The following is a 27476-nucleotide window of genomic DNA, read 5'->3' as shown; positions in this document are numbered from 1 at the left end:
ATGTTTCTCCAGTAAGAACACCCTATGATGCTAGTAAACATCTTAAAAAGAATAAAGGAGATAATGTGTCTCAACCTGAATATGCAAAGATCATAGGTAGTATTATATATTTAATGAACTACATTAGACCTGATATTGTATATGTTGTCAATAGATTAAGTAGATATACATATAGTTCTGATATATACCACTTGGATGCTTTACGTCATCTGTTGAGATACCTTAAAGGGACAAAAAATTACTATTTTTACTTTAGCAAATTTTCTGCAGTATTAGAAAGATATTGTGATGCAAACTGGGTTATAGACAATGATGAGGTTAACTTTACTGGTGGATATGTATTTTTGCTCGGGGGTGGAGCAATATCTTAAAAGTCTGCAAAACAGACTTGCATAGCTAGATCCACTATGGAATATGAGTTTATAGCATTAAAGTTGGCATGACAAGAGGCTAATGGATTTAAAGCCTACTAAGAGATGTACCATTATAGGGGGCATCTATGCCTGTGTCTATGCTTCACAGGCTACCATAGGTATTGCCAAGAATAATGTGTATAATGGCAAAAGAAGACATATGTCTTAGGCATGGAGCTGTGAAACAACTGCTAAAGGAAAGAACTATTTCCTTATAGTTTATTTGATCTGAGAAGAACCTGATTGATCATTTAACCAAAGGACTTACAAGGAAAGTGGTTTTGGATTCATCAGTGAACATAGGCCTAACGCCCTTCGATGATCTATAACGATAGACTTGATAGTCTATAGCCTCTTATTGGGTGGTCTGTTACGATAGACTTGATGGTCCATAGCCCTTTGTGTGGACAATACTTAAATGGACTTGATGGATTATACTAAAACCTTTGAGTGGTCCATAATTTATATGGATATAATGATGAAGTCTCCAAAACTCTTTTTGAGTGGTTTGTTTTGGCAAACTTGATGGAGCATATAACGTGATAGTGAAGGTGGAGCCGCCTTCTATGAAAGAGTTTAAAGGTCTCTTTCTAGAGCTTTCATGATGACCCGAGGTTCATTCTATGTGCATGGCCATAAAGACACAAATCTATATTGCAGAAAGAAAATCGAAATAGGTATAAAAAGTGTCGTAAGGGTCTCAATCAGTGTTATCGAAAGTTCAAGATATAATTCACTCTCTCCTACAAGGTTGTTGCCTTACTTCACTATACATCAATTCAAATCTTCGTATATTGATGTTTAAGCTTAATATCTCATCTTTACTCAGTAAAAATTTAGTGAAATCTCATTCTCCTTCGTCTACCTAGTAACTTTGCTGCTATAGTCATTTGTAGGGGTGTTAGAAATGACATGTGGGTCTTGACCCATAAGCAAAGTTGAATTACATTGTCCCACATTGATAATTTTGGAAGAGGTAAGTAAGTATAGATACCTAAGAAATGAAAGGGGAATACAAACTGTGTTGGTGGTGATAGCATAACCTTGTCACCATACGCGCACCGCCGTCCATCTGTGGGTTCGAGTAACCGCACATGTGCGAATAAAGTTGTAATTTTTATTACCTAACAAAATAATTTTTTGGTAATTTTTGGATTGATTCCCCTGGTATCTTTTACTTTTCTATCCGCCACGCGTCATTAATGGACGCAATCATGCAAGTGTGCCACGCATTGTCCTTTGGGCCGGTCACCAATCATTCTCGTTCTCTCACACGGAACTGCTGGTCTTCACATGTTTTCACAACTCACTCTTCGCCATTCTTTTCTTCACTTTTTTGTCTGGCAGTTTGCACTCCTCTATTATAAAATGCAGCATTCTCCACCAATTTTATCATCACACAAAACTTCTCTTCCTCCATTTCGAGTTCCTCTTCTCCATGTTCTCTCTGCCTTTCGTTTACAAAGTTCTAAGCTTACCTTCAATCGGTTTGTTTGTATTCCTTGTTCTGGCGAGTGGACGTTAGAATAAGGAAGTTGTGTCAACCTTGGGGAGCAACCGACAACACAATTAGCACCACGATCGACCGAAATTGCTTTCTGGACAGTAGTTTGTTACAACACAACAATTCACTATTGTTCGACATTCTGACATATATTCCAACAAATCTTAGTCAAGAGAAAACGCATCTGTCCTCCATCTGACAACAATAATAAATTTGTAATTTAGGGTAGAGATGACTTGGAAAAAAAAAGGTACTATGATGCCTAAGTTAGTAAGAATATACTAAATAACAAAGGTGAAAGAAGCTAGAAGTTCAAAGTAGGTCATATAGACCATGATAATCTATTTATAAGGAATTTATCCAAGGTTTTAACTTAATCATATACTATGGTTAGGATACGAATTTCCTAATCCTAACAAGATAGAATTAGATCTCATATTATCTTATATTATATCACAATATATTATATTATATTTATTTTTTTGGCTCTTCAACATGAATGATTTTTCTTGGTTTTGAAAAAATGATTTCTTAGAAGTAGATAAACTATAAATAGAGAAGTCTTGCCATTGCCATGCATATCCCTTCTTTTCTAACTAAGGTTTGGTCCAAAGAAGTTCTTCAAACCCCCGTTAAATTAAAATTTAAGGCCTGTATCCTTAAAAAAAGGGAACATGAGAAGAACCGTTCATGTAATTGACTTTGTAGTAACTTTAAATCAATAATAATAACCTTTATCTATGAAATATTTGACATAGCATGTGACATATTTGACATGGTCTATTATTTAACTTTTAAATGCATGTGACATATTTGACATGACCTATATTCTTTTCCAACAACAAATGGGATGAAGAGAATCAAATCTCTTTCACTTCTTGATTGAGGACATGTACTACTAGTTAAATCATGGTTAAGTCGACATTGATATAGATTATTATAGGAATTAATAGCTCACACTCTTTATACAAAATCAAGATGGTTTTGCATTTCATTAAGTCATTAGTTTGATACTCACTTTAAACCTTAAGCTAATAATTATATCAACTTAAACCATGAACTTTCATAAATGTATAAATTTATACCCTCAATTACGTTTGTTTGAATAAATATCACATTAAACCTATAACTTTGTTAATACAACCTCTAAAATTTGTTTAAGTGAACCGGTATATTTTCTAAGTTAAAGATTCCATTTGAAAATTGTCCATAGCCACCCAATTCTAATCTGCATATTATTTAATCCAACATCTGTATAAGTTTAGATGGAAACATGTAGGTTATAATTGAAATCATGAATACTTTTAAATGTAAACTTAAATCAAGGATCTAAATGAATTCACTTTATAAAAATTTAGTGGTTTAATGGAAACAATGATAAATTTTGCACAAAATTTCAAACCAAATCCTAAAAGAAGTGGTATTAAGCAGTAAAGTTACTTGACATTTAAAGATCTAAATGGATACCCAACTAATTGTAGCAATTTTCCCTTTCTTTCTTCTTCTTCTTCTTCTTTTTTTTCTTCCAGTATGGATGGTTCTTGATTTGGATGAAGTAAGGCAAGGATTACTTTCTCCATGTGCTCTCTCTCTCTCTTTTGAAGTTGTTATATACACTATCCTTATTGCCCTCTCTTCCAACTTTGTTGCATTAGAGTAATTTGTTGGACATTAATTATTTTAGATTTGTTTTAAATTCTTAGAAACTCTTCGACCTATAGTTTCAAGAATTAAAAAAGTTGTTTTAAAACATTAGCACTATACTCATGTATTAATTAAATGAAAAGTTTAAATCCTATTTATGTTAATTTTGATATTACTTTCAAATGTTAATTTAGTTCTCTCATCTTCACGTTTACAAATAATAATAAATAGATAAGTGTTAGTCTATGTATGTGTTGGATAGTCGTCGCATTTTCAATATATCATATCTTAAATTATACGTTTCAAAGTTAATTTCGGTGAAAATTGGATAAATAATAATAGTTTGAAAATATGATATGTGAGTATCTTTTCATTTGAAAATAAAAATGCTAATAATTATAATAAAAAGGTTTTTTAGAAAAAGTTTATAGTAAAAACCTGTTGGGAGTATAAGGACTAGAAATAGAATGGATTAAATATTTGGACACATGTGTTCTAAAATTTAACGAATTAAGAAGCCTTGGCCAAAATATTATTCTATTAAAAGAAATATATTGTTTATCATTAATATTTGAAAGAAGAAATTGAGTTAATTTTTCAAATTGACACATCACTAACAAATTGCATAATAAAATAAATTATAGAAAAATATGTTTGAACTTTGTCCTTTATTTACAAATATTTATATTCTTCTAAAATTACCATACTGCCCTAGATCTTTTCATATAGGTTTAAATCTGCCATGGAGTATAATTCGAATAGAATACAATATGGCAATTGAGATTTTGAAGAATGTGGTAGTGATCTGAAATGAACGTTGACACGTGGATTCTGTAATTGTTCAAGTTTCTATTTTTATCATTTTTCTAACAAATTTCTATTTCAATGTTTTCCAAACTTTATTGATGGTAAAACATAACAATGGGACTTTTTTGGAAACCTAATTTAAAAGTATCAAAATCTAAAATATTTACGGTTTGTGTAATAAAAACTAAAAGTCTATGAAATAGGTAAAATATTTTCATAACTTTTAAATTTGTCCTAATTTGTCCTTGAATATTGCGGACGATTCGTCGTTTATCTTTCTTCTTCTTTTTGGTGATTTATTCTTTTTTTCCAAAATTTTCACCACCTTTTCTAGATTTTCTTTCTTTTGTTTTTAAACGATTTATTATTCTATTTAAATCTTCTATTTTATCTTCACCATTTTTAGCAATATTCTATGAAGCTACTTCATCTTCTTCATATTCGAGAATATCAAGATCGTTTAGATATCATTTTGATATGATTTAAACGATCGCTTGCCATTGTCAATATTATTGTTTACTATGATCAACAAGATCGTTTAAATTTGAAAGCTTTTTTCTCATTGTTTAAGATGAACTACACAATCGTGTTAGCATGATCGAAACGATTGCTTACCATAGTTAACACGATCGTTTACCATTGTCAACACGATCGTTTACCATGGTCCATACGATCATTTAAGTTTAAAGTTCTTTTCTCATTGTTTAAAACGAATTACATGATCGTGTTGGCATGATTACGATAGCTTACCATAGTGAACGTGATCATTTAACATGGTCAACACAATCATTTAGCATGGTCAATGCGATCGTTTGATTTGAAGTTTTCAACGATCATTTACGTTGAACTATATGATCACTTACCATAATCAACACGATCTTTTATCATGGTCAACACGATTGTTTAACATGGTTAATATGATTGTTTAAATTGGAAGCTTTTTTACATCGTTAAAAAAACTACACGATCGTGTATCATGACCTAAACGATAGTAGACCATTCTCTTAAGCTATAGTACACGATCGTTTAAAAGAAGATTACTCGCGCACATGTGTGGTCAATTAATCGTGTGTTGATTGGGGCATTTTTTGTATTTTCCATTGAGGGTCTGTGGGTTTTTTCTATTTTTAGAATTGTTATATACAGTATAAATACTATTTTGAAAAAATCCCTTTAAAACAGACAAACTCTTTGGCCTTGGCATCTTCTGAATGGCATCAATCTTGGACTGGTCTATCTCAATCCCTCGATGCCTTACAATAAAGCCAAGAAACTTTCCTGAAGTTACACCGAACGCGCATTTGAGAGGGTTCATCCTCAACTGATATTTTCGCAAGCGGTTGAACACAACTTTTAGATCCTTCAAATGGTCTTGTCGTCTCTTGGATTTGACCACAAGGTCATCAACGTAACACTCGACATATTTATGTAGCATATCGTCAAACACTTTTTGCATAACACGTTGATAAGTGGCACCAACATTTTTTAATCCAAAGGGCATCACCTTGTAACAATATATTCCCTTTGGGGTCCTGAAAGCTGTCATTTCTTCATCTGAAAGGGTCATTCGTATTTGATTATATCCAGACGACCCATCCATAAAGGATAGTGCCTCATGTCCAGTAGTTGCATCAACCATGATTTCTGTGATGGGCAAAGGAAAATCATCTTTAGGGCACGCATTATTCAGGTCACGAAAGTCTACACAAACACGAAGCTGCCCGTTCTTTTTTCTGACAGGGACAATATTTGCTATCCATGTGGGATATTTGACTTCGCGAATGAATCCTGCTTCAATCAACTTGTTGACTTCAACCTCGATCTGGGGAATAAGCTCTGGTCGAAAACATCGTTGTGCTTGCTTAATCGGTCGATACCCTGGTTTAATTGCAAGATGATGAACTGCTACCTTTGGATCAAGTCCTGGCATCTCTTTGTACGACCAAGCAAAAATGTCCTTATACTCTGTAAGCAAACTCATGTACTTACCCTCCTCTTCACTAGAGAGAGATGCACTAATGAAAGTTGGGCGTGGTTCTTCTATTGTACCAAGGTTTACCTCTTTCAGCTCGTCTACGGTAAATTGGCCACCATCCTCTAGACTCTGTGGGGCCTCTTCCGCGTCTTCTTCAAGAGTTTCAATCTCTAATTCCTTAAGAATGGTGATGTGATGACATGATATTTCACCTTCTCCTTGTTCTGAGTCTTCCTTTTTAGGATTAGTTAATATAACATCATGTCTTTTCACTTTCAAGGACCTTAACTTGTATTGAGAGTAACAAAAGTTTTTCTTTTCATTCGGGAAGGAACATTGCTACGAATTTCTCTTTCTCCCTTTACCTCACAAGGAAACTCCTTACCATGGCGACTCTCAACTTTTATATGCTTAATTCGGCGCCAAACCGACACGCGAGATGTTGATTCCTTCTTCTTTGTGTCTATGCTAGAATCAGTCTGGACATGTAGGCCTCCATCCCCAAGACGATTAATGATTGGAGCACGAGGTGTTTGTGCATTTTTCTTTTTAGTTATGCTTAACCTTTCAAAGGCCGATGGTTTTGTAGTCATCGAGGTCTGACATATACCTTTCTCTTCTTTAAAGGTTATAGTTAGTCTTTGAAAGGCCGATCGTTGATCAAGGTTAGATGTTGACTGATGATCTTTTCTTTCTGCCTCTGTCATGCTTAGTCTTTCGAATACTGGAGCGCGTGCAACATGTGGACTAATTCGGTCAAATGTTGAGGTTCTTTGATTGTCACCTTCTTTTTCTTCCATGCTATCGACCTCCTTTACAGTTATATGATTGCTGTCAACCACTTTTTCCTTCCCCTTTCTAGTTATACGAATTGGCTCTGGCGACTTGTATCCAAGTCCTTTTCTTGACATTGGTATAACATGTCCTTCCCGTAACAACTTCTTTTGGGTTGAGGAAAGCTTAGGTTGTTCGTGAATTTTCAAACTTTTAAAATCGGTGTGAGTTGTGAAGTCATAACCAGCTTTCGCCATCAATTTGTAAGCCTTGGGGTCGAACCCGTCTTTCGTCCGCCTCTGAGGCAAGCTTGCTTCTGTCAGGTCTATCTTTATTTATTGCTTAGTTATTTTGGTAAGCGGTGTAGTGAAGCTTTCTTTTAGAACTTCAATGTCACTAACTTTCAAGCCTTGTGGGGACTCCACAAATGGTGATTCGCCTTTCTTGCGCCTTGACAGGGGGACATAGCGCAAAATCGGTGGGTTTGAAGTCTTTTCATCCATCAAGATCACACTTTTTGCGGTGTTTGTGGACGCCTCACTCTTTCCAGAGTGAAAGGTTCCTATACTTTTATGTGGTTCCTTGCTTGCAAGTGATTTCAGCTGTAAATTATCTTCTCTGTTTACAAGAGGAACTTCTAAAGACACGACTTCTGGGCTACTGTCATTCTTTAAATAAAACTTTGCATCTGCAAAGTGAGATTCAACCTCTGAGAATGGATCGGAGTCTACTTCAACCTTCTTTACACCATCTTGATAAAATTTAAAGCACTGATGCAGTGTCGATGTTACTACTCCATTCCCATGAATTCAAGGACGACCAAGTAACAACTTATAAGTGGTCCTCGAATCTATGACATGAAACAATGCACTAACCTTCAGGTCACCAATTATGAGTTCTAAGCGTATCATACCTATTACTCTTTGGCTGCCTTGATTGAAACCTTGAATTATCAGTTTACTATTTGAGAGTTCCTCCATTAAGATGCCTAATTGCCTCATAGTCGATTTTGGCATTATGTTGACAGCTGATCCATTATCGACTAGAATTCGGTTGACTCTCTGTTCTCGAACATATCCAGAAACATACAGTCTATTATGAAGTTTAGATCCCAATAGTAAATCCTCATCTGAGAAGTCTATAGACATGCAGTAAAGAGTACTCTCGTATGTCACAGTTGGAGAACTCGAACTTGATGCTGCTGAATTCAACAATGCATTAATGAGGATGGTTTTGGTTTCTTGAGGAAGTGATAACAAATCATTCACATTGAACCTTTATAGGTCTTTTGACACTCCTTCCTCCTCTAATGATCTTAGAGGGATGCTTTCTTCCTCGGTTGCATTAATGGCATAACATTCAACCACTACAGGCTCGAAGGTTCCAAACTGGACCAAGCTTTCCCTTTCCTCAAAAATCAATCTTGGGAAAGAGCCTCTGACATTATCATAGCTGCAGCATGGTTTGTTTGGGCTACCTCCTCCATGTCTAGCTCGATCTTTTTCTCACGAGCTAACCTTAGAATTAGCTCTTTCAACACAAAACATTTCTCTACCGGGTGACTGATGACCCGATGATATTTGCAGTAATTGGGATCATCCACCTTTCCTGCTTGCTCAGGTCGCTTACATTCCGGCAGTTGGATCAGCTGCTTCTCTAATAGTTGCTCTAGCATGTCAGCAATATCTGAATAAGGAAATGGGTAGACTTTTTCCTGTCTTTCTTTTAAAGTCAAACGTCGTCTCTCGCTTCCATCATCCTTCTTTTCAGCTCTCCCTTCTTTTCTTTTAGAGAACTTCAGTGGGGTCGTATTTACGACCATAGATTCTTTCACAGAGCTCTTCACTACCTTTTCAGCACTCTTTGTCTCCTTCTTATCTTTTCTTACTTCAGGAACAGGAAAATCCTTGGTTCCTCTGCTGGCAATGCTCAATTCCATATCATGAGCGCGAGTTGTTAACTCTTCAAATGTGCGTGGCTTTATTCCTTGTAAAATGTAAAGGAGTCCCCAAGGCATGCCTTGGGTGCACATTTCTACCGCTGACAGTTCGGTGAGTCGGTTTTTGCAGTCAAGACTTAGAGCTCTTCATCGGTTTATGTAATCGATGACTGGCTCTCCCTTCCGTTGTTTGGTGTTTGTAAGCTCCATCATGCTTACGGTACGTCTGGTACTATAGAAACGGTTGAGGAACTCCTTTTCTAATTGTTCCCAGCTGTCAATGACTTCTGGCTCCAAATCGGTGTACCACTCAAAGGCATTTCCTTTCAAGCTTCGAACGAATTGCCTGACAAGTTGGTATCCTCTTGATCCTGCTTTCTCACATGTTTCGATAAAGTGGGCGATATGTTGCTTTGGGTTGCCTTTTCTATCGAATTGCTGGAATTTTGGAGGTTGGTACCCAAGTGGCATTCTCAAGCTATCGATTCTCTTGGTGTACGACTTAGAGTACGTGAAAGTAGTTTGCGGCGGTCCTCCGTACTGAGCTTTAATGGAATTTGCGATCATATCCTGTAGCTGTTGAACTGAAAGAGAAGCAATAGACAGTGATTGTTGTTGTGGTTAGTTTTCCTGTACCACATTCTTTCCTTTATCAGTAGCTTTGACAACAGGAGTTTGACTTGACTCAGCAGTTTCACGAGTCCACATTTGCTCCCTCAAAGCTGTGATTTCATGGTTTCGTTCCTCCACAACTTTCATCAGGAAGTTAATTTTCCTCTCCATCTCTGCCATGGCAGCTTCGACCGTTATATCAGCCATCATGATAGACATCACGTCAGGATGTGCTTCCTTCTTTGACTTGCTAGAGGCAGAATCAGAATTATCATACAAAGGATTTTCTTTGATGACAATCCCAGCTTTAAGAGACTCCATCAATTGCTTGAGAATGCTTTGAGCGACGTTAGAACCTTGATCCTGTTCTTGAATGATTCCTTTAAAACGACTGTGGGTGATGGGTCCTGTGTAAGCGTCGCTTGCAACAGAAGAGTTAGACGCAACCTTCTTTGATGCCATTGATTTTCTTGTAGATTTGAATGACGAGAGAGAGATGAGAGGTAGAGAGGTCCCACTGGGCGTGCCAATTTGTTCACACGAGATTTCCGGAGAAATTTGATTCGTGGAGTTGAACTTGTGTTGATGTTGTATTTATGTTGATTTGATGCGACGTGGTTCGATCTCTAGAATTTGATCCTCTGATTCTCTCTCGGCTGGATGCTTACGCTTGATTTGAGGAAGCAAAGCACGTGATGTTCTTGGAGTTGGAGTCTTGGAAGAAAGCTTGTATCTTCGAAGAAGCTTCAATCTTCGAGGGTGTTCTTGAAGTTGAAGTCTTGGAAGAAAGCTTGAATCTTCAAAGGAGCTTCAATCTTCGAAGGTGTTCTTGAAGTTGGAGACTTGGAAGAAAGCTTGTATCTTCAAAGGAGCTTCAATCTTCGAGGATGGTCGACTTCAGAAGTTGAAGAGGCTTCTATCTCTTGGGAGAATTTTCTCTAGACCTTCTGGAGTCAAAAATTTCGAACCCCCACAAATGAAGAGAACTCCTCTATTTATAGAGTTCCTTGGTAGACTTTTATGGACTTGAGCCTGTTCTGGTCCATGGACCATACCCATGGGCTCAATTACATGGATTTGGGTCATATTTTATTTTAGACTAAATTAAGCTTATTTTTGGGCTCAATTGAATTTTAGTCTAACTAAATAATATTTAATAATTAATTTGACCTAATTGTCATAATAAAGATACGTGACATCATTAGAATTGTCCAATTTATCTTTAAATTTAATTTGGGACATATGCCAATTTTTAGTTAATCCCAAATATAATTATTTTAGTAAATGATGTGGCAATTTGTGATTGGTTCCAAAATTTCTTATTCAACAGTTTCATTCTTCCAATTCCAATCTCATATTCAAGGTAATATGTAAAATGTTTAGAACAATAACCTATACAAATGACAAAATATCGTTGAAGTCCAAAAAAGATTTATTGTTGGTAAATATCGTTAAAGTTAGTAAATAGATTTTAGAGAAAGGAGATATCGCCCTTGAAGTAGAAACACACACACAAATTGAATTAGATGTGTTTAATGTTTAATTAAATTAGATATGAGTCAACTTATATCTAATATAGGACATTATTAAACAAATAAGAAATAAGAAACATGAAACAAGAAAAACAAGAAATTGAAACAATATCAAACACATTCCTATTTCTTGTTCGTTCTAAAAAAAGAAAAAACATGGTACAAGAAATAGGAAACGGAAAAGAGGAAACAAGGAACAAATGCTACCAAACGGGCCTAAGTTTCTAACAAAATGAGCTAGGTGTAGTTTATTGGTATAGATAGTGATTTTCAATTATTTTAAATTTTTTTATCCATACCTGCATGTCTTTAGAATCTCTCTTATTTATATGTGATCTTAATTCATTCATGTCTCAATCTTAAAATTAGAACATTACATGTTCATCATTTTTTCCTTTTGTTACTGTGTTTAATCTTTCCTAACAAGACAAATAGTTTAACCTTAATCCACACATTATTATAACCAAATTAAAATAATCTACCTTCAAAGAAAACATTATTATAATCTTATATTAACCGCAAATTATAATACCAAACTCTAACGCTCCAACCCAACCTAGGAAGAATGACAAGGCTGTCATAATTTAGTTGGTTTGGCACCTTGTTGGAAGTTCTCAAAATTATGGAAATATGTATTTCCTTCTTCTTTATCCATCATCCTCCTTGGGAGGGTGAATTTGTGTTAAAAAAGAATAGAAACTAAAGTCTAAGTGGCAGGACTTACATTATGTGTGTATGTGGAAGTAAAATTGCAGTAACAGTTTACAAAAACAACTCATCCATGATTCATAACCAACTTAAATGAATATAATTTTTTGCCTAAAGATTTTAAATTAATATATAAGCGGAAGAATTAACCTATAACTTCAAGTTTAACAACACAAATATTATATTATACTGATTAATTATTGGAATGATGTTTAGGCTTTAAACATAAAGTATTGAGAGGCTAATTTGAGTTTAACTCACTAAACTATCATTACCCTTTCAAAATAGATCCAATCATCCATTTATTATAATACTCAATGAAATAAAGCAAAAGATGAGTAAAATAATTCACCATGAACATTGATAATTAATTTTCCCACTAAGATAAACTACTACTCCTCAAATCTTCATATGTGTTTTTCCTTTTTGAGTTGCACTCAAATTTTCATAGTTGAAATTTACCCATCAAAACAACCAACAATCTTTCAAATTCAACAAACATTTGACCTTACACCCTTTGATGCCAAATCCTTACCCTCTCCCTCTTCCATAAAAATTCTTATATAAACCACCATCACTCTCACTTCTCAATTCACTCTCTTCTCTACTCCCAATCACCTGACTTGCCTCTTACTCCACCGCCAGGTTCCGCCCCAACTTCCCCGGTAAGTTCCAGTTCTTCAGATCTGGTTACCACATTTGATTTCTTGCTTGTATTTGACGTGGGAATTTTCATATCGGCGTTTTTTCGAACTGGGTTTTGCTTTATGATCATATTCTTGTAGTAAAATGCCATGAATCTGTTATTTGATTCCGTTTTTTTTTGGAGATCGGTCTAGCTTTATGGCCATATTCTGGCATTTAAATGCCATGAATCCGTGATTTGGTTGAATTTCACTTCCGATCCAATGTTTATGCTGATATTGACATCTTTGCATTCAATGCAGAGGAGTTTTGTTTCGATTTATTACTGATCTCATCACACTGATCTTGAATTTTTTATACTTTTATGTGTATGTGTGTATTTTTTTTAATGTCTATGCCAATTGAACTATGTGGTTAACTTCAGAGTGTTCTTGTGGGCAGTGAGAAGATGAGGGAGATTCTCCACGTTCAAGGAGGTCAGTGTGGTAACCAGATCGGATCCAAGTTTTGGGAAGTTTTGTGTGATGAACATGGCATAGATCCGACTGGTCGATACACTGGAACCTCCGATTTGCAACTTGAACGTGTAAATGTGTACTACAATGAGGCTTCTTGCGGACGTTATGTTCCTCGAGCCGTGCTCATGGATCTCGAGCCCGGTACCATGGATAGTGTGAGGACAGGTCCTTATGGACAAATCTTCAGGCCGGATAATTTTGTTTTTGGGCAATCTGGTGCTGGTAACAACTGGGCTAAGGGCCATTACACAGAAGGAGCAGAGCTCATTGATGCTGTTCTCGACGTTGTGAGAAAGGAAGCGGAGAACTGCGATTGCCTTCAAGGTATTATCTCTGTCTCAGATCATGTGCTTGATTAGATGTGGTTGCTTGGATCTAATGAGAAGTGTTTAAGTTGAGGCCTTTAGATTTAAAATTAGTTTTTTATTTCTGAATGTTCTTGTGGGATGAGATTTTAAGACATGATTGAGAGTGTCAACAATGGATCCAATACACTGAAGTGCATTTTACTCCCACGTGCCTTGAATCTTTGTTTGAGTCATAGTATAGAATATTATTAAACTCGTTCAAATAGTATGGCCTCTTCTGTGAAACAACTTCCAAAAAAGTGCCAAAAAGTATGTTAACGTCTTCTTTTGTTTCTTTACCTTTTGCTTTTAATAATGTTTTTAGAAAAGTGTACTTGGGTATGTGTAATGTTAAGCACTTCTGAGCATATCTTCTTAATGGCTTTGCTTCTTGTAAGGAAAGGTCTTGCCAAAGTCAATGAGATCCGTAGTTATTTATTAATTAGTTAGTTTTGTACATCAGAAGACGATTTTTCTTCATTTTCTTACATCCTAAGATCTGAGTCTTTACTTCTTTATTGATGAGACATCAATACGAACCGGTACCTGTTTTCTTTATGTCAGTTTGTTTTCGTTTCAACTTTCATTAAGTGTTCTTAACTCAGTTTACTTGCTTGGCATTTTTTTGTGTCCTTGTAGGTTTTCAAGTGTGCCATTCCCTTGGTGGAGGAACTGGTTCTGGAATGGGGACTCTTCTGATTTCCAAAATCAGAGAAGAATATCCAGACAGGATGTTGCTTACTTTCTCTGTCTTCCCTTCACCAAAAGTATCGGATACAGTGGTCGAGCCCTACAATGCAACACTCTCTGTTCACCAGCTTGTTGAGAATGCGGATGAGTGCATGGTGCTGGACAATGAAGCATTGTATGATATTTGCTTCAGGACTCTCAAGTTAACTACTCCTAGCTGTAAGTATGGTTGATATCCATCATTTTTTGACAGACGAGAACATAATGGTGGAAGAAGCTGATTCAGTAATTCAACCTGAATATTTCTAAATTACCATATATGTTTGTTTTCTTCCAAACATTCAACTATGGTTTTCACTTGAGTTAAAAGAAACACCTGAATTACTAGTCAAATTCTTTTACAACTTGGTTTGGTGTTTTTTCTAGTCAAATTCTTTTACAACTTGGTTTAGTGTTTTTTTCTAGTCAAATTCTTTTACAACATGGTTTTGTTTTTTAAAACATTTGTAGACTGTGTATGACAATACATAGGAACCTATGGGTGGAATTAGCGTTTATAAGTGTAATGGTTAAAGAACAACACTAAAAATCAAATGGTTACTATTTATACCCTTGGTTATTAAAATTCATGAAGACAGATTGGCATTAAAGTCAATCTAATCAAAGACATGACGGCCTAGCGTCCAATAATCTCACCTGAAACTTGAGATTAGAGCTGCATCTTCTTTTACAATATACTCTGGAGCTTTCCCCTCCATTTTATTTTCTCTTTCAAATAGGCATTTGCAACTGGCTACATGTTAAATGAATTGTAAGATATGTCCGTCAATTAAAGACACTTTATTAATGTATCAAGCACTGCCTATAAAACTTCACAGCTCTCTAAAGCACTGTTTTGTTTTTGACTTCTTTGCTCTTGAAACAGTTGGGGACCTCAACCATTTAATTTCTGCTACAATGAGTGGTGTGACATGCTGTCTCAGATTTCCTGGCCAGCTCAACTCCGACCTCAGAAAACTTGCTGTCAATTTAATTCCCTTTCCTCGTCTACACTTCTTTATGGTTGGATTTGCCCCTCTTACCTCACGTGGATCACAGCTATATAGGGCCTTGACCGTACCAGAGTTGACGCAGCAAATGTGGGATTCTAAAAACATGATGTGCGCTGCAGATCCACGCCATGGCCGATACCTCACTGCCTCTGCCATGTTCAGGGGCAAGATGAGTACTAAAGAAGTTGATGAACAAATGATCAATGTTCAGAACAAGAATTCTTCGTACTTCGTTGAGTGGATTCCAAACAATGTCAAATCCAGCGTTTGTGACATTGCTCCTAAAGGACTTTCCATGGCATCAACCTTCATCGGAAACTCAACCTCCATTCAGGAAATGTTCAGGCGTGTGAGTGAGCAGTTCACAGCCATGTTCAGGAGAAAGGCTTTCTTGCACTGGTACACTGGAGAAGGAATGGACGAAATGGAGTTCACTGAAGCAGAAAGCAACATGAACGATCTCGTTTCCGAGTATCAACAGTACCAGGATGCCACAGCTGATGATGATGAGTATAATTACGAAGAGGAAGAAGAAATCCCTGAACACGAGTAACTTCACTATCTGTGAGTAATCTATAGTGTATGATGCTGCTGCCTATATATATATATATGTGGTATTAGTGTTTACCGTGGGTGTTTCCTTTTTTCTCTTCTCATGTGTTGTTTCAGTATGGTGTTTTGTTTGTAATGTTTAGAGTTATCCCATCTTCACTTTGTAGTTGAAGTTGTGAAGTAATGGGGAGAAATGAGGAGCATTGGTGTTTGTATGAGTTTTCACTTCAGGCTTATCAATTGATTGTTTGAATATGAACTTACCCGATCTTACTTTAATGCTGGCAATTGGTTCCTTCTTTGCTCTTCTCGAGTTAGAATGTAAAAATTGTCTAAGAAATTATTATTTTGTATTTAATAGTTCTTCGAACTTGAAAATATGTTTAATCCTTATATTTTTTATGTTGTGTCTAATGAGCCCCTGAATTTACAAGTTTGTATCTATTAGGACATTTATTTGTTCAACGGTCTTTAAAAGTTAGACTTGCTATACACAAAATTGAAGGTTTAGGGTCTTCTTAATCACGTTTAAACATAAACCTCTATCTCAAACCGATAATCGATGACTATATCACATGTATTTGTCGGTTTCTCTTTCTTTACCTAATTCAAATGATTCAAATTTTTCCATCATATTGTTCTAACTTTATTCCATATGAGTTAGCAGAGAAACTTAATTGACTCTTCTAAACTGAGCTAATCAACTTAACATTCATTAACTAACGAGTCATTCCACTAAAGTCTCGTAATTGAATTTCCCTCACTATAGATATATTTGTGTCCATATGATATGTCCATATGATATAACTATGATTAGTAAGTTAATCCTTCACAGATTGTTCGTAACCTCGAACTGTTTTACCCCCAAAATTGTCCCATTAATCATCCATCTCTAGCCAATAAGAGGGTGGAGCCTCTTGGATTCAGTCGTTTAGAGAATAACCTATCTACTAACCCTAAAGCGGATATGAGTAAATTCGGTATTGCACCTTATATCCCTAGCAATACACCGATCTTATACCTCTGAATTAGAAGGCTTACTGACCTGTAACGCCTCAAAGTAACTAATTTTAAGTTAAGTATTTTAAGTGTAATTTCCAAATTTTGTAATTTTTGGTGTTATTTGGTTAATTGGTTAAATTATTTGATTTATGAATATTGGATTTTATTAGATATTAGGAAAATATTTAATTGTTTGTGTTTGGAATTTATGATTTAATTATTTGTATTTGAAAAAATTTGATTAATTATATATTTGTGTAACAACCCAACTCCTTATACTGAGTCGAAGTCATTACTAAATGTAGAACAACTGGTTTAAGTCATAAAATTTAGTAAAGACGAATAAAATTTGAGAAATTTATTTATCAAAATCCAATCAAGTAATATGCGAAAATAAAATTTCATTCTAAAGTCCTACTCGGGCCCTATCTACTTTTTTTAAAAAATAGTAAATAGTGAAGAAGACTAAACTCAGGTACTAACGTCAAAAACAAGAATAAGCGGAAGCAGAAATCCCTATGGCTCGCCACGGTCACTTCTGGTCGCTCGCCAGCTTGCCCTTGCCCTTGCCTCGGCCTCTACCTGAAAAACATGACATGAAGAGTATGAGTATAAAATACTCAGTAAGGGACCCACTACTAGTCCCACTAGGCGCCTATTAGCTTCCTATCAGAGTCCTGTCACTGGTACCCAATCTCTGGCACGTTCCCGAACACGTGCAACATGCGCTCCCGTAGGAACATAAATCTGGTCTTCGGTGTCCCGGGGGACACCTAGGACGATCGGGATGCGAGGACCCCATCGAGTCACTCGAGTCATATCTATATCCATGCTAGACTGGTGTCCCGTCGGACCACACAGTCCTAAATAGGTGGTGATCCCGAAGGACACCCATGCAGGTACGACTCTAATAGGCTAAGCTAACAGGTACCCTAACCATAGCATACATACACATAGCACCATCATATAATCATAACAGGTTAATCATCATCTCACTCTCCATCTCAACAACCGTCGTACAGTCATAACAGTTCTCGTCATCACAATATCATGCCATAATGTAACCATATCATCAATCGCATCATGCTATCATCAATTTCATGCATCATACAGTCTAGTCCTCAACATGCACAACTGAAGGTGTACGTGATCTCATAATTCTAAACATGGAGCTAGTAGTAGAAATCTCTTACCTGGAGATTTGGTTGTCGAGTCCTAAAAGTAAGAAAAGATGTGCTTTCCAAGCAGCAGGGCCCTAAATGATTAGAAACAACAATTAAAACCTAACCTTCAAGGAACAGAGATCCAAGAGTCGTTTGAAGCCACTTACCCCAAAATCAAGGTTGCTCTATCTCCCTTTAAGTTGAGAAAGAATCCCACGCTCCAACACAATTTGTCCAACCGGCCCCCTTTCAGAAAAATAATTTAATTAAACCATTAAATTATTTAAAAAAACTAAAATTCCTCTTCGTTGGGTATACCAAATCCCAACTAACTTCCAAAACTTACCAAGGAAACGTGGGGAAAGGCCAAAATTGTGTGGCTAAAAAAGGTAGGGATCGGCTCGGCTCGTGCGCAGGCGCGGCTCGGCTCAAGAGTAGGTGTGGCTCGGCTCAGGAGTAGGCGTGGCTCGGCTCAGCGCAGGAGTTGCGCGCGTGCGGCTCGGCTTGCGGGTGAACACGACGCGACTCGGCTCAGGAGTAAGTGTGGCTCGGCTCGGCACAGGAGTTGCGTGCGTGCGGCTCGGCTTGCGGGTGAACACGGCGCGGCTGGGCTACGCGGAGCGGCTGCGCGGGCCGGTCGGGTCGCGGGGCGGGAGCTTCGGCCGGGTCGGGTCTTCGTGCAACGTGACGCTGACTTCCGGACTCGGGTGGTGCGACGGGTTACGGGTGGTCCGGCTAAAACCACGGCTTCGCTCGGTGACGGCTGCAGACGGAGGCTTCGGCTGCTCTGCGTCGGATCGAAGCGGGGCGACGCGGCTGGGAGTGTGGACGTCGGCGAGGCGGACGCGGCTTCGGCTGGCCGACACGACTTCGGCTTGCAGACGCGAAGGGTAACGCGGGTTCGGCTTCGGGTGATGGCTGCGAGAGACGGGCTGTGCGGCGGACGCTCGGCGTGCGCGGATCGGCTTGGACGGATCTCCGACGCGGCTGGAAGATTGGCGACGGCTCGGGTACGCGGCGGCGGCGGCGGCGTGCGGCGACTAGGGTTTTGTTTTCTTCCTTTTTCTCTTTTCTTTTCCCCTCTTTCTTTCTTTGATTTTTTTTCTTTCTTATGCACGGGACCCAAGGCTCTTTTATAATAAAAGTCTCTTTTCTTTTCCATTAATTAAATCAAGCCAACCATCTTCTCTCTCTCCAAATCTCACCAAAAACTCAACCAACCCACCTTTAAATAAACACAATTGATTTTGTTATCTTCACAAACAAATATTTTATTTTATCCTTAAACTTCAATAATTAAATAATCAACCAAAGTAACTCTTTAACCTTAATTAAGTATAAGGTCAAAATAATCCAATTCCATAACAAATTTTGAATTTACAAAATTACTCTTGAGATGAACAAATGAAACTTCAATCTGTTAGGGCGTTACAACCTTCCCTCCTTAGGAAACTTTCGTCCTCGAAAGTTCTAAGCCTCGAACAGCTCGGGGTACTGAGCCCTCATGTCCTCTTCTCTCTCCCACGTGGCCTCTTCCACTCCATGGTTCTGCCAAAGGACTTTGACCAGTGAAATTTCTCGACTACGAAGCTTCTTGACCTCCCTTGCCAAGACCTCGACAGGCTGCTCCTCATAGCTCAAGTTCTCGCTGACCTGCAGTGGCTCGAAGTCCACTACATGCGTCGGTTCTGCAACATACCTCCTCAGCATGGAGACATGGAATACGTAATGCACTGCAGAAAAAGATGGGGGCAACGCCAAGCGATAGGCCACGGGGCCAATCCGCTCCAGTATCTCAAACGGCCCTACGAAGCGTGGACTCAGCTTCCCCTTCTTCACGAACCTCATAACACCCTTCATAGGTGCTACCTTCAGAAAGACCATGTCTCCCACCTCAAACTCGAGATTCTTACGTCGTACATCAGCATAACTCTTCTGTCTGCTCTGTGCTGTCAGCATACGAGCTCGGATCTTTTGTATGGCTGCATTGGTAGTCTGCATTAACTCGAGGCCTAGCATCCTCTGTTCACCAACCTCGCCCCAGCAGACGGGAGATCTGCAACACTTACCATACAGAGCCTCAAACGGTGCCATACCGATAGTAGCCTGGTAACTGTTATTATAGGAGAACTCCATCAGATGCAGATGGGAGTCCCAACTCCCTGAAAACTCTAGCACACAGGCTCGCAGCATGTCTTCCAAAACCTGGTTCAATCTCTCTGTCTGACCATCAGTTTGAGGGTGGAAGGCCGTGTTGAAGTCTAACCTCGTACCTAACGCAAGTTGAAGTCCTTTCCAGAATTTCGATGTGAAACGGGCATCCTTGTCTGAAATGATGGATACGGGCACTCCATGCAGTCTCACTATCTCCGTCATATATAACTGCCCCCACTTGCTGGCAGTGTAAGTGGATTTCCCTGGCACAAAATGGGCCGACTTCGTGAGTCTGTCGACAACAACCCAGATCACTTTATAGCCCTTTAGGGTCTTGGGCAGTCCCGTAATAAAATCCATCGACACACTCTCCCATTTCCACCCTGGCACACTCAAGGGTTGCAACAACCCGGCTGGACGCTGTCTAGGTGCCTTCACCTGCTGGCACACCAAGCACCTACTGACAAAGTCTGCCACTTCCCTCTTCATGTTCCTCCACCAATAGACACTCCTTAAGTTCTGGTACATCTTTGTACTCCCAGGGTGCATGGTAAACGGGGAACTGTGAGCCTCAGTCAAAAGCTCTGTCTTGACTGCGCTGTCTTTCGGCACACACAAGCGTCCCTCAAACATAAGGCCGTCGTCAGAGGATATGGAGAAGCCCTCACCTTGCCCTATCTCTACCATACGACGCTTCTCGACCAAGTAAGATCATTCAGCTGCGCAACGATGATCTTTTGCCTCAAGGTTGGCTGAACTGACAACTGAGCCAACTGTGAGGTAACCTCCCCTACTGAGACTGCAATCCCGACTCTCTCAAAATCTCTGAGTAAGGGGGTTTGCTTGGTTATCAGCACTGCCGAATGTGCAACCTTCTTACTCAGCGCGTCAGCCACTACATTTGCTTTACCTGGGTGGTACAGGATCTCGCAGTCATAGTCTTTCATCAACTCGAGCCACCTCCTCTGCCTCATGTTCAACTCCTTCTGGGTGAAGAAGTACTTCTAGCTCTTATGGTCAATGAAAATCTGTATCTTCTCACCGTACAGATAATGCCTCCATATCTTCAGTGCAAAGACTACAGCTGCCAGCTCTAAGTCGTGGGTAGGGTAGTTCTGCTCATGACTCTTCAACTGACGGGAGGCATAAGCAACTACCTTACCTTGCTGCATCAGAACACAGCCCAGTCCCTTCTTGGAGGCATCACTATAGATCACAAAGCTTCACGACCCATCGGGCACTGTCAGGACTGGTGCAGTCACCAGCTTCTGCTTGAGCTCCTGAAAGCTACTCTCGCATGCTGGGCTCCAGACAAAAGGGGTTCCCTTCCTGGTCAACTGGGTTAACGGGCTGGCTATACGTGATAAGTCTTCCACGAACCTCCTGTAGTAACCTGCCAAGCCCAGAAAACTTCGAATTTCACTAACTGTGGACGGTCGAGGCCAGTTGGTCATTGCTTCGATCTTTGCTGGATCCACAGAAACTCCCTCACTGGAAACCACGTGGCCAAGGAACGTCACCTTCTTTAACCAGAATTCACACTTGGAGAACTTGGCATACAACTTGTTGGCTCGAAGAGTCTCCAAAACCTGGTGCAAGTGCTCCTCGTGCTCAGCCTCAGTTTTTGAGTAAATCAAGATGTCATCAATGAAGACTATGACGAACGAGTCTAGGAAGTCCTTAAACACCCTGTTCATCAGATCCATGAACACTCCAGGGGCATTAGTCAAGCCAAAAGACATCACAATGAACTCGTAATGTCCGTATCTCGATTGAAAGGCCGTCTTGGGAATGTCACTGTCCTTGATCCTCAACTGGTGATACCCTGATCACAGGTCGATCTTGGAAAAGACAGTGGCTCCCTGCAACTGATCGAACAAGTCATCAATCCTGGACAAGAGGTAGCGGTTTTTAACTGTCACCTTGTTTAGCTCTCGGTAGTCAATGCAAAGGCGCATCGACCCATCCTTCTTCTTCACGAACAACACTGGGGCTCCCCGAGGTGACACGCTGGGCCGGATGAAACCCTTGTCCAGCAACTCCTGCAACTGGACCTTCAGCTCCTTTAGCTCGGCCGGAGCCATTCTGTAAAGTGCCCTCGAGATAGGAGCAGTGCCCGGTTCTAACTCGATGGCGAAGTCTACCTCTCTGGGAGGCGGAAGTCCTGGGAGCTCGTCGGGAAAAACATCAGGGTACTCCCATACCACTGGTTCGGAAGATAAGGAGACTTCTGGCTCTCTAATATCTACTACGCTTGCCAAGATGCTCCAAGTACCCTGGTTGAGTAGTTTACTAGCCTTTATGGCTAAGATGACCTTGGGTATACATACCATGCCTGCCCCTCTAAATTTGAAACTAGCCCCGGAAGGAGGGTTAAAGACAACTTTCTTACCAAAACAGTCTATATTTGCACGGTTAGCTGACAGCCAATCCATGCCTAAAATCACGTCAAAATCCTGCATGTCTAACACTAGCAGGGTCACGTCTAACTCATGCTTCGCTATCTCTACTCGACATGCCTTTATTTTTTCTTTAGACAACAGGACCTCCCCAGATGGAGTAGAAACAGCCAAAACACTACCCAAAGGTTCTACCTCTAAACCCACATACTGAACGAATACAGAGGATATGAACGAGTGGGATGACCTAGAGTCAAATAGTACGAAAGCATAATGCCCCAAGATTGGGAGCGTACCTGTCACCACGGTACCAGCTCGCTCGGCCTCCTGCTGGGTAGTGGCAAAAACTCTCCCCTGCTGGGAAGCAGAAGGCTGGTACGGTGTCGTCTCAAAGGGTTTCCGAGGACACGCGTCAGCAGTGTGCCCCGGCTGTCTGCACCTGAAGCAGACTCCACTCCCAGCCAAGCAACGACCTCCATGGACTCTCCCACAGGTAGTACAAGCGGGTAGCTCTCTCAGAGTCCTCCCGGCTGCTGCAAGCTCCCGTCGGTGTCTCTGAAAGACACCTCCTGACCTCATAGTTCGCTGTGGTATTACGTCAGGCTGCGCCTCCACCTTTCTCTTCTGTCCCAAGGCTGACCCTCTGCCGGCAGCCTTAGACGAATCAGCTCTCTCATGCAGGCTCAAATCCAGTGCTATACGTAGTGCATCAGCATGAGTGGCTGGCTGGAGAGCTCGGACAATGCCCTGAAGGTCTAGCCTGAGTCCTCTAACGAATTTCTCCGTCCTGGCAGCCTCATCTCTTACCACATCGGGAGCAAAACGGGACAGCATGTCGAACTCGGCGTCGTACTGCTCCACAGTCATATCGCCTTGCTCCAAGTTTAGGAACTCTTACAGCTTGGCGTGCTTCACATTGGTAGAGAAGAACTTAGCATAGAAGTTCTCCTTGAACTGCTCCCAAGTTATCTTGCTGACGTCGCCCCCCAGCATCCTCTCAGCAGTCTCCCACCAGGCTAACTTCCAAAACTTACCAAGGAAACGTGGGGAAAGGCCAAAATTGTGTGGCTCAAAAAGGTAGGGATCGGCTCGGCTCGTGCGCAGGCGCGGCTCGGCTTATGAGTAGGTGTGGCTCGGCTCAAGAGTAGGCGAGGCTCGGCTCAGGCGCAGGAGCTACGCGCATCGTGGCTCGGCTCGGCGCAGGAGTTGCGCGCGTGCAGCTCGGCTTGTGGGTGAACACGGCACGGCTGGACTACGCGGAGCGGCTGCGCGGGCCAGTCGGGTCGCGGGGCGGGAGCTTCGACCGGGTCGGGTCTTCGCGCAACGTGGCGCTGACTTCCAGACTCGGGTGGTGCGACGGGTTGTGGGTGGTCCGGCTAAAACCACGGCTTCGCTCGGTGACGGCTGCAGACGGAGGCTTCGGCTGCTCTGCGTCGGATCGAAGCGGCGCGACGCGACTGGGAGTGTGGACGTCGGCGAGGCGGACGCAGCTTCGGCTGGCCAACACGTCTTCGGCTTGTAGACGCGAAGGGTAACGCGGGTTCGGCTTCGAGCGGGGGTTGCGAGAGAAGGGCTGTGCGGCGGACGCTCGGCGTGCGCGGATCGGCTCTGACGGATCTCCGACGCGGCTGGAAGATTGGCGACGGCTCGGGTACGCGGCGGCGGCGGCGGCGTGCGGCGGCTAGGATTTTGTTTTCTTCCTTTTTCTCTTTTCTTTTCCCCTCTTTCTTTCTTTGATTTTTTTTTCTTCCTTATGCACGGGACCCAAGGCTCTTTTATAATAAAAGTCTCTTTTCTTTTCCATTAATTAAATCAAGCCAACCATCTTCTCTCTCTCCAAATCTCACCAAAAACTCAACCAACCCACCTTTAAATAAACACAATTGATTTTGTTACCTTCACAAACAAATATTTTATTTTATCCTTAAACTTCAATAATTAAATAATCAACCAATGTAACTCTTTAACCTTAATTAAGTATAAGGTCAAAATAATCCAATTCCATAACAAATTTTGAATTTACAAAATTACTCTTGAGATGAACAAATGAAACTCCAATTTGTTGGGGCGTTACAATTTGATTGTATAATTAATTTAATTTTGAAGTTAAAATAATTATATTACATTGATAATATAATTAGATAAAGATATTTATTTTTGAAAGATAAAGTTGATTGGATTGGAGAGTGAGAGAAATTTGAGTTTAAAGAGAAGATTTGGTGGATTTTAATAAAGAGAGAGAATATGAGATTTTATTTGGGGAAAAGAAAAGATAATAACAATAATTTATTATTAATGCATTAAATAGGCTCATTGGGAAGAGCACTATTCATCTTCTTCCTCAAGCAACCCCAAGAAAACCCTAGCCACCCTTGCTCCGCCGCCACTTTTCCTTCCACCGTTCGTCGATTTGCGTTGGAGAGTTGTAGTGATCGCACATTACCGGCCATCGTCGATCGAAGCCGAGCCGTAAAATCGTCAGCCGTCACCTCCGTCCGCCTTCCACCGCGTCGACAAACGTCCATTAGCCAATCGTCGCAAGCACCGAAGCTTCCTTTCATGTGAATCCTCCCGAGTTGCCTTTGTTGCCCGTCTATAGCCGTCAGCGTCACTGTTTGCGAGTCGTTCCGTCGCGTCGTCAGCCAAGTAACCACCGTTGTCGAGCCATCGATCCATCCACCATGAGTCACGTACACGAGTCTGAGCATCTCCAATGTACAAAGAGCCGAACATGCGTGTAGTCCGAGCTGTCCTTCACGCCTTTGTCGAGTTGATCCGCGTCGTGTGCCTACTGATCGAGCTGCACCTTCGTCGAGACGACTCGCGCGGCTGGAACCAAGCTGCGCCGAGCCTTCCTGTGCACGCCTACCTCCTTCAGTCGCGAGTTGCGAGCTGCCCTTTCCTTCAGCCTTGAGCCGCCAAGCCATTTCCAAACCACCTAGCTTATTTTTGGTTTTTCACCTATTTTTTGGTAAGTTTGATTGGGTTTTGGGCATACCCAACAAATATTAATTTTTGGACTCTAATCAAATATTTTTGGATTTATTTAGTTAGACTTTATCTGGAAGTTTGAACTGTGGATTTTTCCAAACAATGATAAGTCGCTTTCGACCTCGACTTTGGGTAAGTTAAATTAACTGGATTACTAGATCCTTAATCAAATGCGAGTTAAGTTATCGAACTTAGTAAATTGTCATTTCTGTTTAGGACTTGACTGTTGGAAAGCTTGACCGTGACAGTTAGGATAATTTCAGTTTTTAACTAATCTCCAAGTAAGAGATTCTACCACTAGACCCTCGAACTGAATTTAAGAGACCGCATGTATTTATGGTTATGCATTAAGGATAGCTAAAATGTATAATTGGATGCTATTGATAATGACTGTCATTATATGGGTGACTGATGATGATGGTCGTTAACATGTTTATTATTGGTAGTATATTGATGATGACGACTATGTTATATCTTTGATGACAATGTTCGATTAAAAATGATATGATCGATACTTATGCCATGTTTATGATGATGTATGTGATGTTACATACTATGGTTAGGTTGTGTTGTTAGCTTTAGCTATTAGAGTTGTACCCACATAGGTGTCCTTCAGGATCACCACCTTTTATGATTGTGTAGTCTGACGGAATCACCAGTCCAGTATGACATAGACATAGACATGATAATGAGTGATTCGACAGGGTCACTCACAACACAATTGTCTTAGTGTTTCCTTCGAGTACACTAAAGACTAGTTGTCTTAGGTGTTCCTTGGGTTTACCGAAAACCAGATATGTTCCTATGGGATCACAGATTGCACATTTTCGAGAACATGCCAGTTTAGAGGTACCACTTACAAGTCTCTAATAGGAAGTTAACAGACATCTAACAGGACTAGTGGTAGGTCCCTTACTGAGTATATTTTTATACTCACTCTTTCTTGTTTAATTTTATAGGCAGAGGGAAGCTGGCGAATGACAAAAAGTGACCGTGACGAGCCATATGGATCATTTTGCTTCCGCCCTATGTCATTGATCAGGTGTATTTATTTTATTTTATTTTATTTTACTTTATTTATTTTTCTTTAAAACTAGATAGGGCCCAAGTTAGGATTTTTTTTTATTTTATCTTTATGTACATTTGTTTATGAGTTTTATTGATTATTTGAGATTTTGTTTTATTTTCTATTTTTAATTTAAGAAATTTTATTTATCTTTTAATTAGTAATGACTTTAGCTTAGTATAAGGAGTTGGGTCGTTACATGACCCGTCTCTAATGAGCTGTCGTCATCTATGCAAATTTAAGGTAATTCCGTGCGAACAGAAGTTCATAGTTAGCTCAAGATTTAGATTAAATTACCTAGGTTATCAATAATCAAAATAGTTAGTTTTGAACAATCAACGATATTATAACTTAAAAGTGATTATTTCATGGTTATAGTCTTGTATAAACTCTTTACATAGAATGTCCCCACTTCCATGTCTCTACATGAACGATTCAAGATCATATCGTTTGTACTAACTATAAAGCAAGCAGCAACCATAGTTTCCCCATAATAAGGCGACAAACATTATTTATATATTTTAGAACGTTTAGACTATATACTCAAATTTGATCCACGTTTATGTCTCTACATAAAGTTCAAATCTACACAAGATGTAGCGACCCACCTTTTTATACTAAGTTGAGGTCATTACTGTTCTAAGCTGATGTCATTACTATTAAAAGAAATAAAAACTTTCTTAACAAAAAGAGAAAAAAAACCACAAACTTTAACTGAAAACCTCAAATGCTCATTATAATTAAAAATAAATAAAATTATGTAGAAATAAGATCTAAAATAAAATTCTAATTTGGGCCCTATCTACTTTTAAAGAAAAATAGTCAAAGAACACAAAAAATACTAAAATCAAAACTGAAAGGTAAAAGTGGAAGCAAAAAATTTCTCAATGGCAAGTCGCGGTCACCTCTTGTCATTCGTCAACTCCTCTACCTTTTCTTGAAAAATTAAACATAAAAAGAGTGAGTATAAACATATACTTTGTAAAGGA

General features: G+C 39.7%; 1 protein-coding gene across 1 annotated transcript; it reads left to right on the top strand.

Moving 5' to 3' along the window:
* Positions 1-12245: 12245 nt before the first annotated feature.
* On the top strand, positions 12246-16000 carry LOC103491964 (tubulin beta-6 chain). The gene is made up of 4 exons (XM_008452100.3): positions 12246-12573; positions 12995-13395; positions 14058-14327; positions 15034-16000. Exons 2-4 carry the CDS (start codon positions 13002-13004, stop codon positions 15711-15713), a joined length of 1344 nt encoding a protein of 447 aa, XP_008450322.2. The 5' UTR covers positions 12246-12573; positions 12995-13001; the 3' UTR covers positions 15714-16000.
* The last annotated feature ends 11476 nt before the right edge of the window (positions 16001-27476 follow it).

Source organism: Cucumis melo, chromosome 2 (genome assembly GCF_025177605.1).
Source record: "Cucumis melo cultivar AY chromosome 2, USDA_Cmelo_AY_1.0, whole genome shotgun sequence".
Lineage (NCBI taxonomy): Eukaryota > Viridiplantae > Streptophyta > Magnoliopsida > Cucurbitales > Cucurbitaceae > Cucumis > Cucumis melo.
Note: the sequence above shows the minus strand (reverse complement) of the source record. Positions and strands in the feature narration are given on the sequence as shown.

Bases quoted from the DNA above. Each gene is read 5' to 3' on its own strand.
- LOC103491964 (XM_008452100.3), top strand. From the start codon at position 13,002: ATGAGGGAGATTCTCCACGTTCAAGGAGGTCAGTGTGGTAACCAGATC. The intron at 13,396-14,057 runs GTATTATCTCTG...GTGTCCTTGTAG, and splicing joins GAACTGCGATTGCCTTCAAG to GTTTTCAAGTGTGCCATTCC. The intron at 14,328-15,033 runs GTAAGTATGGTT...CTCTTGAAACAG, and splicing joins CAAGTTAACTACTCCTAGCT to TTGGGGACCTCAACCATTTA.